Below are 12,366 nucleotides of genomic sequence, written 5' to 3'. Positions count from 1 at the left end.
AACCTCTCAGTTTTCTCAACTGTAAGATGAAGACAGCAATAAAACAGACAATAAAATGTGTCTATACCCCCTCATTATTAAGATCAAATGTCAAAATGCACGTAAAGCAGCTGGTATTATGTCCCTCACATAGTATGTACTCAGTAAACACGGACTATTAATATGATTATTTATTTAATGGACTATATCACACTGCCAGACAAGATTGGCCAAGACTCATAATTCTCTGAGAGAAAAAAACTAATGTCAGGGTTGGGAACCTCTAATTTGAATACAAGAATCTAGAGATTTAATTTCAAAAAATGAAGCTATTTTAATTAATGGCACCACTAAAGTAAATATACTGTTTTAGTTATGTAAATTAGGCAGCAACTCAAATTTACTATTTTTTTTTTTTTTTTTTTTGCTGTACGCGGGCCTCTCACTGCTGTGGCCCCTCCCGTCGCGGAGCACAGGCTCCGGACACACAGGCTCCGCGGCCATGGCTCGCGGGCCCAGCCGCTCCGCGGCACGTGGGATCCTCCGGGACCGGGGCACGAACCCGCGTCCCCTGCATCGGCAGGCGGACCCTCAACCACTGCGCCACCAGGGAAGCCCTCAAATTTACTATTTTAAATTAATACTTATCTTTCCTTGGATGGAGAGAGAATAGGTAAGAAGCAAAAAGGCAAAAATAAGCAGCAAGACAGAAATTAACAGTTTCACAGCAAACTTACAGTCATATTCCATTCAATTTGTTATTGTTTTTCATCTTCTGAGGGAAGAGGAATGTCAAGCAGGAACAGGACAGACATTAGCTCACAAAACAGAAGGAAACAAAACGATAGAAAGCATCTCTTGATACAGTACAAGGGTTAACCAAGAAGTCTAAAATTGAAAATTAATCCTGTGGTTTATAAGGCCAAAGATGTGTAAAAAGATATGATCATGGATTTTAAGTTAATTTAAAAAGGCATAACAAATGTACCTGCTTCTTTTAAAGTGCTGCATTTCTGATATATAGATGTCCTCAAGGTGGGTGCCCTTACATTATACAGTCTTATCTTCTCAATCCGAGAGTCAAAGACTCGAAGCAAAGGATCTTTCTCTTCCCACTGAGACATAATTTTATTATCAATAAAGGTGGCAAACATCTGTGTTTCAATGAAGCGTGAAAGAAATGGCAGGTAAGGTTCAGGCTGGTCAGACAGAAAGGAAGCCTGTAATGAGATAATTAGGCAATTGTTAGTGCAAAGAGACCATCTCGATACTACATGATAAATCCAAAAATTATCTGTTGCTAAGATCATTCCTTTTCACAACCTTATAATACAAAAAACTGATGCTTGAAATTTAAAAATCCTTAAAACTCCACTTTTTCTTCCTATCTTCTAAAGTCATAGAATTTAGGTCACTTAGTTCTTTAGCACTGATCCCACCTTTCAAAATTGATTTATGTTCTGGTCCTCATGACCATTATGCAGAAAAAAGGGCATCATTAATGAAAGATGGTGGATCAGTTGCTACATGATCGTCAGTCATTCTCTTCACTTACCATTAAATTTGACCCCTTTCCCCAGTGAGCTGTAATTTCTTCTGCTCTCTATTCCTAGCCCGTGCCAAATACCTCCAAGTCATAAGGCATCGAGGTGACTAACTGATACAATAATAAGATATACATAAGCAATAACCTTAAAAAACCCAACAACGTGGAATTTGTGCTTACGGGTAAAATCTTTGGTTCAGGGGGATGTTTTCCTAGGCCCCCACAGTTAAAAACTGATGGATGAGTATTAGTTAAAGATCAAACTCCATCCAGACCTGTGCTGAAAGAATAGTTTGGGCCTTAACAACTAAAAAAAGCACTGCCTGAAAAACCATCCAAAGCAAGCCAAGCCTTTGGAAAACGTACAACCAGCTACATGTTCCTGTTACCAGCTTGCCTGCTTGCATGGAATGGTTCAGTAAATTGTAATCAGTTTCTAATTCAAAGGGTTCAATTTTTTCCTTTGGCTCTTCAGGTCCCTGTGTGTAGAGGAATTCTAGCCACAATTTGACACTAGCTAAAATTTGGAAGTGGATTACTATTTCAGCTGTGGGGTTGCTTTTGCTTTTCATTCTTTTGATTAGGTGCAATGTGGCAAAAGCCAGAAGGGGAAAGGTGGAAAGATAAGTTCTGACCTAAGGTTACTCTCCTTAATACTCACTAGCTTCCTCCTAGCATATTTATTTAGGAAATAAATTCTGAAATTCAGGATGCCTTTGAAACAACTTCCTTACAGAAATCCACTTATTCAATTTAAGTGCCTCCATAGTTCAGATGTAGTTACACAAATCCAGATAACCAAAGAAAGGTTCACAGTCATCTCCAGAAATAGTTCACCTCTTCAAAAGATATTTTACAGATAAATATCAATTTTACTTTTCATAGAGCAAACAGCCTTCTTTCCTAAATGGACCAAATGTCTGGCTTTTGATATTCAGATCCTTGTGGGCTACATCACTTAAGTCAGCAAAGACTTGGCTTGCAGGACTACTATGTGATAGTCCTGTAAATTTTCCTAGTGAAAATGAGATGATTACAAGCCTTCTGGAATCCAACATGAAACTTTCATTTCTCTAGGGGTTATATAAAAAGAATTCCATTTATAGTCTGAAGCTACATAAAGATTAAGAAGGAAGAAAGTACCAGTGCTCGATTTAGATAAGAATTTGAATTGCTCCAAGGATAAATCATGAGTATACACAGATTAGTTCCAAGCTGGCTAGGAAAAAATGTGGAAAAATGGTTAAGCTTAATGAGAATGGAAACTAAGAGCAAGAATACATTTGGAGAGGTGAAAGCTTCTTAATTTATTAAAGAAGTTTTCTCAAACATAAAGTGCATCAGAACTTAACTGTTAAATGTGGTTTATATAACTCATCTAAAAAATCTGATGAAATCAGAAAATAATCTTTTATACCACCCACCGTTACAAAAATTTTTTATTAATTCTTATCTGTCAGATGCTCCAAGATTGTAGATTAGCCTCTTAGAACATATTAGCCCCTTTGAGCGGTCTTTCATGATACAAAGATACTATTTAGCAAAAAGCCATAATTCATTCTAATAGCAATATCATGCCTTGGCAATCACAGAGGCAAGGGACTGAACTATATACCCTAGTGACCTGAAAGAGTTAATGCACACCCCTAAGTGCTTTTGTCTGGAAGAAAAAAAAATTTGGTGGATATGTCCAGAAAAACCAGCAGAAGAATACTCTGTAGTAAACCTTAGAAAGGAGCTTCAGTTTCAGCAGGACAATCAAAAGTTAGTGTTGTTTTCTGTCTTCCCTTTACAAAATCTTAGGAACAGAGGGTTGAAGTCATAAAAACTCATTTTTCTCATAAAACCTCACCTTTTCTCTCTTTTGATCCTAAGATGAGATAAAAATTTACCTTCTCAAAGTAAACTGTTACCTTTACATGGGCAAGTTGTGACTTCATTGCAGGATGAAGACAAAATATAAGAATGAGGATTTATTAGAAAAGGAATAGGCCTCATTTAACTAGACTTGATTCTAAAATATGAGTAAATAAAATGCGTACAAGGTGAGATAGTATTAACAGATTTGAAAAACATGGAATTCAAGTTTCATTTCAAACATCTTCAAAGTATAGAAAAGTTAAAAATAAGGTGAAAGGCAATTAAATACATAATTCAATGAGCAGCTTAATGAGCTAGTTGATTTATACTTCCCAGTGAAATTACTTTATATAGTATAAAATACTGGTAAAAAAGAGTTCTTAAAGGGAAAGGAGAGGCGGAAAAATCTGTATTTTAAAAAAGTTAACAAAATCAGTAATGTATAGCCCACTAAGAACCATAAAAAGGGAAACTCTGCTTCTTTTTACTTTGTCAAAGTTCTGCATCTGTTCCCGGTTGGTCAGCCAAGATTCCATGTCCTGGGCAGTCTGAATCACAAACGCTTCATAATCTGCAAACATCTGTGTAAAGCGGTTAGCAAAGACCTCTCGGAGCTGTACGTTGAGCTGGTAGTCCCTCAGCTCTGCCTCTTCACACTGCAGTTTTAAATCTTTTTCCTTTTCACTCAGAGAGGCAGAGAGGTCCATTTTTTCCACAGTCACACCAGTCCGCTTGGCTAGAGCCTGGAGGCGGGCTATGGTTTCGTTGCCCTTCAGTAACTCATACATGCTAATGTTATTAGCAGAGACGTTGCCATTCTTCTTGTCATTGACCAAGTCTTTCAGAACCAGATTCTTTAGCTTGGTGGCACTCTCACTACAATGTAGGCTGCCCTCAGGAGGGATCCCAAATTGAAGAAGAATTCCAGAGATTTCCTGGATAAAATCTACTTTATTGGGGAACTGTGGAAATTCTTCAGGCAACTCAATAAAATGGTTGTCAATATCCACAAAACACAAATTAGCCTGAAAGAGGAAAAAGAAATACAAAGGTTTTTTAAATTGGGAGATTGGGATTGACATACACACTATTATATATAAAAGATAACTAATAAGAAGCGGCTGTATAGCACAGGGAACTCTATTCGGTGCTCTGTAATGACCTATATGGAAATGGAGTCTAGAAGAGAGTGGATATATGTATATGTATGGCTGATTCACTTTACTGTACAGCAGAAACTAACACAACATTGTAAATCAACTATACTTCAATTAAAAAATTAATTTAAAAAACGTTTACTTAATAAAATGCTAAAAGTATCAATTAAAAATACAAAGGTATTATAGTAATTTTATGTTCTAAAATATTCTTGTCAACTATTATAAACAAAATCAGCTATTATAAAGAAAAGGTTGCACTGCCTTTTATGTTAACCTTCTCAGAGTTAAGAATATTTTATTCTTTAAAAATAAATCTCTGTTGTCAGCATTTTTCCCCATGTGAGGGAATGTATAAGTATATATTTAATACATATGAATCATTTCCCCTGGGTCTCATCAGTTTATTATAATCTAGATATAACGCTGTAATACATGGCATCGAATAGGCTTTCCTTAGACAGGTAAAAGCACACAGACTCATAGTACCTTACAAATTAGGCACTGGGTAAAATAAATGCTTACTGAGCTTGAACTTTCTATGCCATTCCACTGCTCTAACACCATTTATAATGTAGAATTAACAATAACTGCTAAAATTTAGCAGCTGTAGTACCCCAAAATGGAATGAAACTGGCAAAGAGCAATCCAGTCCACAGAAAATCCACAAATTTTCACTTTATTTAAAATTAGCTTCAACCTCTTACATGGTAATACCATTTCAGAAACCACTGGACAAAGAGCAGGAGGCAGAGAGCGGTGGAGGCAAGTGCCTAGAGAAAGATAAGTGACTAACCCTTGGGTAACTCAGACTTGACTTGAACATTTTTGAGTTGAGGAAAAGAGGAGACAGAAATAAGAGGAAATGGGTTTTTTTTGTTTTTTTTTTTTGCGGTACGCGGGTCTCTCACTGTTGTGGCCTCTCCCGTTGCGGGGCACAGCCTCCGGACGTGCAGGCTCAGCGGCCATGGCTCACGGGCCCAGCCGCACCGCGGCATGTGGGATCTTCCTGGACTAGGGCTTGAACCTGTGTCCCCTGCAATGGCAGGCAGATTCCTAACCACTGCGCCACCAGGTAAGTCCCTCTTACTTTTGTTTGATCCCTGTTCTTCATGTTAGATACTGATGAGCAAGAAGTATAGCAAAATTCCAAATTAAGATTGATAAAAACTCAAGATTTTCCACCATCCCAAACAGAATCAACAGTGATCCTTCAAGCCTAAAATGACCTTTGAATCCAACCCTTTAATTCTGCAGATGAAGAAACTGAGGCCCAAGAAGGTAGGTGACTTCCTGACACCTGTTCCAGGTACGCACCCTCACACAGCCTGGTAGCTTAAGGGATTTTTTTTTCTCCATTAGGCCTCATCCCCAATGTCAATAGTTTTCTCTAAATAAAGTAAGAGCTGAAGTCACATCCTACTGAAGACAGTCGTGCTATTACAGCTTTACTGAAATCCACATCTGTATATATGTTTTTCCAGTCTCTAGAAAGTAGGATATATTGTAAGGCTTAAAGGGAGAAACTAGGTCATCATAATTCAAATGGATGATCCAATATCTTTCAAAACGGAAGAAAAAAGTCACTAACTTGCTAATCTAGATGTTAACCAGCAACCTCTCACCACTTACATTTTGTACTGTATCCTTCATTAATGCCTTCCTGCTATCCTTTTCTATACCTCTCCTTCCCCTGTGAAAAGAGAAAAATGATACATTTGGGGAAATTTTAAAGCTTGTTATGCTCATGTAATCACTGCTGAGCCAAAAATGTGCGGCAAGGTGGACGTTCCAGCACCACAGCTACGGTCCTGTCTTCATGTTCCTGCGAGTCTCTCCCACCCTCCTATGCTGACTTACAGGGGCCTGAACTGGGGCTTTGATTAGTACAAAGTAGAAACAGGGAATGGAAACTTGGGTTATAAAAATTCATTGAAGAAAAACCAAAAAGCTCTTTTTCTAAAACAGATAAGAACTCCATACAGTAGAGTATTCTAAGTCAGTTTCTCACTTTTAATACCATTAAATTAAAAAAAAATTTTAAGAACTCAAGAATGAAAAATATACTCAACATCTCAATCTTATGATGTTTTAGAACTAAATATTTCTTTTTAAAAAAATACTTAATTATTTATTTGGCTGCACCGGGTCTTAGTTGTGGCCCGCGGAATCCTCGTTGCCTCGTGCGGGAACTTCCTTGTGGCATGCAGGCGCTTTTAGTTGTGGCATGCATGTGGGATCTAGTTCCCCCACCAGGGATTGAACCCAGGCTCCCTGAATTGGGAGTGCGGAGTCTTAACCACTGGACCAACAGGGAAGTCCCTAGAAATAAATATTTCTATATTTTTACTGATTAACACTGCCCAGAAGCCTTCATACGTAATTACTTCCAATTAAAAACAACAAACATTCCCTCAAAAGTAGGGGACAAAGACTTGAAGCTTAATGATCTCTTCTGCCATGAAGGCTTCCCATGTTCCTATCCTAAAGGCATCTTGATTTCCTCTGTATATGTTCTTAGTTCTTTCATTCCTCTTATTCGTTTTTTTTTAGCCTGTGTTATTGATATTTGTAAACGTCTTATTTTGGAAATCAGAAATCACCTCTTAAAGGTGACATTTTTCTCCAGATGTCTCCCAGTATATTGTACACTAGTAGTGTATGATACAACTGTTGGATGAATGAATGAATAAGGCTTAAGGACATTGCTATTTTGTGTAACCTTAAGAATATAGGCAAGAGGAAGGGAAGAAGTATCCAGGAATGTGAGTCCAGGGCAGCCCTCTTCATGCTTGGTAAGAGCCCTGGTTTCTCAACAGCTAAAGTTAAGCTGGTATAAGGGTAAGCCAGAGGGGCACATTTAACATTTCCATAAAATTTTAGGGCAAGATATGACAAAAAGAAAGTAGCAAAGCAATGCTGTTTCAGTTTTTCCCTAGATTTTTTTGTCTACCGTTCACTGTAAAGATGAGCAAGAATGGTAGAAACTGAGGTACAGTCTGCAACTAATGCCCAGTGCCACATCCTTCCCCCATCACTCTCCCCCCCTCCCCCGACCAAAACAATATAACAAATGGCTACCTGTGCCTATCATTTTGGAATCATGGGGCAAGTGAGTGGGTAGTTAATTATAAGTCTATGTAGTTACATTAGTTAGCTAACAACTAAAATCATGTCTTCTTAAAATAATCATTTCGTAAACTTACTTTCACAACTATTCTAAGAAGCCCTCTCACTATTTTTAGCTATTAGTTTATTTTACAGTTTTCAAGGCAAGGGAGGGTATTACCCGTCACTTTTTTTTTTTTTAATACCAGTCACTTTTTTAAAATGACTATTTTTATACCCACTTCCTCCTCCAAATTCTGTGGAGTAGATTATTTCATCTCATTGTAAAATGAAACCAGAGCAAAGTGATATGCTATTAGCCTTTTCTTATAAAACAGTAATGCACTAATGAATACTTTCTATACAGAAGCAGTGCTATTTTCACAGCTGATTCAGGTTATTTCTTATTATTCTACTCTGTGAATACATGAGTATGTATATTTATTAAATAGTGCTGGTTTAGTGAATGAAAAATTAGAAAATCACAGACATTACTGTAAGAGTTTTCAGAATTTTTAAGTTTGTTGATTTTTAGAGTCAGAGGATACACACAGGCATAGGGACAGAAAGATTTCCTGACAACAAATACATCAAGGTGGCATTTAAAATTTCTGAACGATTATTACTCATGCAAAAATGGAAAGATAATATTTATGTGTCTAAAATATATATCATTTAATTAACATGCAAAGAGACCAGATACTCAACAAGAAGCTAAAACATGTCACTGTTTAAGTCTTTAAAACAAAATGCATTTGGCTAGTCTATTTCTTTTTCCTTAAAAATTTAAAGAACTTACTGCTTTGAACCAACAAGATACTTAGATTAATTTAATAAAAGAGAAAATGAGAGTTCAGGTATTAGAAAAAAGAGGTATAAGAGAGAGGGAGAAGCAGAGAATGTGCACAAGCTCAAAAAGAGCAAAACAGTTTGCATGTGTATTTTATATGATCTGAATCAAGATATTTTCCCCTGAACAAAAATGTTAATTTTTGTAGGGAAACATTCATTAGAATAAAGTAAGCAGTGGATGATTACAGGAATCATTACTGGGTATAACATCCGTGGCTTAGTGTGTTATTTTAAATTCATTTATTAAAATTAGAATCTCTATGGGTAATAAGAACAAATAAGAGTGAAGCACAGAATGAAAGATTTTATTAAGAAAGGTGCTAATTAAATAGCAAATAATATAATGTAATTAACCATTTTATGTTTTTTAATAGGCCATGGCACTCTCATCAATATTTCAATTCAAAGCCTTTACATTTCAATTCTGAGTACCATTAACAACAGCTAAAAATTAGATTCAAAATGCTTTCAAGAATTCCTGTTTATTTTCTTCTGAAACAACATTTGAAAATATAACACACAGAAAGCATAGTAATCTTAAGGTAGACTAAAAGCTAAGGGTTAGAATTTTTATCTCAACCAGCGAGCTAAGCTAACATTTAGAAAAAGCTGATAACTGGCCTTACGTCTGAAAACAGACTACTAAAGTATTTAATATTTCCATGATCCCTAGCTTGCTGAAAGATGTTACTTTTCATTTTATAGAGGTCAAGAATCAAATTCACCTCAATTAATACAATAATTTAAAGGATGTTAAAATTGGGCTGTACCACTTAAAAACAAAATTTACAACAGGAATAGGGAAAAAGAAATAAAATGTTATTAAAATAATAAAGCTCCTAGATAATCCTACTACTGCTCCATCTTCACAAATTTACAGCTGTGAAAATTTGCCACTGTCCTGTTTTGATCCATGTTTAATTAATGACTGGCATATAATAACCATCAGGAATCAGGATCTGCATTCTATGGCTGAGCCTCTGCCCTAGACCTACTTGGAAGATGCAGAATAGCCAGAGACTCTGTTCAGACAAAGACAATGCTATGTAACAAAAGTGGGCTTGACCTAAATCAACAAACAGCAAGTGCTTCATCGTTTACTGTAAGTTTTTACCTCTTGAGGAAGTTCTAGCTTAGAACGGTCAGTTCCTTCTTTTGACTGAAGGCCCATCAGATAAGGGACAGGAGCATCAAGAAAATGTAGCAGAGAAGCAGGGAGGATGGGCACATAAACATGCTGCCACTGAAATGGGAACAGAAGTGTGGTGATGCCTTCTGCAACGGTCATCAGGCGTTGATAATCTGTACAGAACAGCAACAACAAAAATGGAGGGGGAAGATTACAAGTCAAAACATAATCACTGCATTAAGCTTGAAAATATCAATTTCCAGAAATAATTCGTGTGCTAATAAATAAGTAAAATGTTTCTTCATGACCATGCAGAAAAGAGGTCAGCTCTATTCCACCGTAATTAAAGAGTTAAATGATATCACTGAATGGTTTTAAGGGGGTATGAGTAGGTGGGAAACATCATTAAGCTCTTTGCCTCTGAAAACACTGGTATGTGAATTGACATTCCCTCAAAATGCAAAGCAAATAAGAACTAATAAAATTGCTCTTGGCACTTCTCCCATTGAAAATGTGTAAGAATATTGCTACTGATCACTTTTTATATACATGTATATCTACGTAATCCTCAATTCAGAGGCTCTGTTTTTCTTGTATAAATGATCATGGCTATAGCCTATAGTTATCCTTATTATATTTATTTTAGCCTTCATTTTGTGGGTACAAGAAATCAACAGATATATGCATTCATAGTCACACTTCCTACATTAACCTCCAACTCAAATCTAGGGACAAAGTGAAAGCTACCAGAAAATTAGAGGTTGGTTTTTTTGTTGTTTTGTTTACATGAACTAGTTATCAAAACTAAAAACTGTCCACAGTATTAAAGTGCCTTCTCACCCCACCCCCAGTTTTATTGAAATATAATTGACATATAACATTTGGTATACAACATGATGATTTGATATATATATAAACAGCAAAATAAATTACCACAATAAGTTTAGTTAACATTCATCAACTCACATAGCTACAAATAAAGTGCCCTCTAAAACCACTCTGCCATGGATGCTATACATACATATGTCTATATCCCTATTTAAACCTTCAGAGGCAGACGTGTTTCAGAATTCAGATTTTTTCTTTTTTAATTTAGAAAGGTAATATTGTGCATACCACACATACTTGAAATATCCAGGGCAGCGCCCTATAATCAAATACATTAATGTTTCTGCAGCAAACTATATGAGTCTCCCAGTATACTCAAAGAACTTAAATAGGGTCACTTTGGTTCAGATCTGATTTTGCTGATAAATGAGTTACCAAAAAAAGTTTGGTTTTCAGAATGGATACTGTGGAATTGTAATAATTCTCTCACAGAATTTATAGTGCACAAATAGAGTAAAATCTGGGGGAGTAAGACTCTGGGGAAGTCTTTTTAAAAAGGTTAAGGGAAATGATCCGATGCTACTCAAACTCAAAGAACACCCAACCACGCAAAAGCAGGTGGTTTTCCATTAAAATTTTTTCTTGTGTTGTTTTATAATCTGTAAATGACTACCTTTAATAGTCTACAATGGGATTTTGGTCATGAATCATCAGCTACCCATAGCCTACATGTATTTAAAAATTTCCTTATTTGATTCATTATAAAATTTTAGGTGAAAACCTGTTTACAGGAATACTTCTAAAAAACAAATACCAGGCAGCTTGAGGGAAGAGGGTGTTTGGTATTTTGTGGGTTGCACAGTGACCTTGCTTGGAGTGGATGGTCCCGTGAGACCGTTTATGCTCTACAGAACAACGTGGCTCAGCTATGAGCATCCAATCAGTCTACAGTGACAGGGAGGCTGAGCTGAGAGCTAGATCAGTTCCTGGGTGTCGGGGGCTTTTTAATTTCTTTCTCAATTAAAAGCCAGACACAGGTGAAAGGTTCAGGGTTTTAAGCAGTCAGATCCTGTGCCAGTTATCTATTGATCTATTTACTGAGCTCCAAATCACTCCTTAGGTGGTCTGTGAAAATGGACTGGACTGTAAGCATGTTCTCATATAGTGAACACACCGGAAAACTTTACCAGTAGAGGACAGCGGAGAGACACTGCAGGAGGAAGCGCTTCTCTTCCCTGGTTTTGGAGTGTAGCGGGCAAGGTGCAGTGTTTTGTGTGTTCTTGCTCCTTCTGCATGGCTGATCACTGGTGTGGATATGTGAGGACATCTGGTGGCCCACTTCCCCGGCCACACGCCCAGAGTGGGCAGCCTCAGTGACTGGGCCCTCCTCATGCGGATACGGCACACTCATATCTCCCAGCCACCTGGCGCCCTGACAACTTGTGTGCCTGCTCACCAGCCACAGCTCACTTGGACCTGGGAGGTTTGTCTTCTGCTTGCCTGGTGACTGAGGATCAGCCCTGGCCCAGGCAACGCACTGACCTCCACCATCCAGTGAGCTGCCACCACACTTTCTTCATTGATATGAACCTCAGCCTTGGGAAGTGGGTCCCCTTCCAAGTTTGTCCTTCCTAGGGTACCCTTTAGTTTTCTTCATGTCTTTATAGTTTCCTATTATAGTTTAATAATTCTTATTACATTCCTCTATTTAAATTACTGTGTGGGGCTTCCCTGGTGGCGCAGTGGTTGAGAGTCCGCCTGCCGATGCAGGGGACACGGGTTCGTGCCCCGGTCCCGGAAGATCCCACATGCCGCGGAGCGGCTGGGCCCGCGAGCCATGGCCGCGGAGCCTGTGTGTCCGGAGCCTGTGCTCCGCAACGGGAGAAGCCACAGCAGTGAGAGGCCCG

The 12,366-nt window shown here is 37.7% G+C and overlaps 1 protein-coding gene across 7 annotated transcripts in view; it reads right to left on the bottom strand.

The window, feature by feature from the left end:
* The window catches only part of DENND5B (DENN domain containing 5B), a 210,632-nt gene that overhangs the window by 62,961 nt on the left and 135,305 nt on the right, over positions 1-12,366 (bottom strand). For all 7 annotated transcript variants that reach the window (XM_082634752.1, XM_082634753.1, XM_082634751.1 and 4 more), the window contains 3 exons: positions 9,617-9,804; positions 3,874-4,410; positions 968-1,199 (listed from right to left, as the gene is read on the bottom strand). In XM_082634752.1, coding sequence (XP_082490878.1) covers positions 968-1,199; positions 3,874-4,410; positions 9,617-9,804 — 957 coding nt within the window. The remainder of the gene's footprint in view (positions 1-967; positions 1,200-3,873; positions 4,411-9,616; positions 9,805-12,366) is intronic.

The sequence above is a fragment of the Mesoplodon mirus genome (assembly GCF_964341445.2).
Source record: "Mesoplodon mirus genome assembly, chromosome: 11".
NCBI classification, from domain to species: Eukaryota; Metazoa; Chordata; class Mammalia; order Artiodactyla; family Ziphiidae; genus Mesoplodon; species Mesoplodon mirus.
This window is presented reverse-complemented; position numbering and strand designations above follow the sequence as displayed.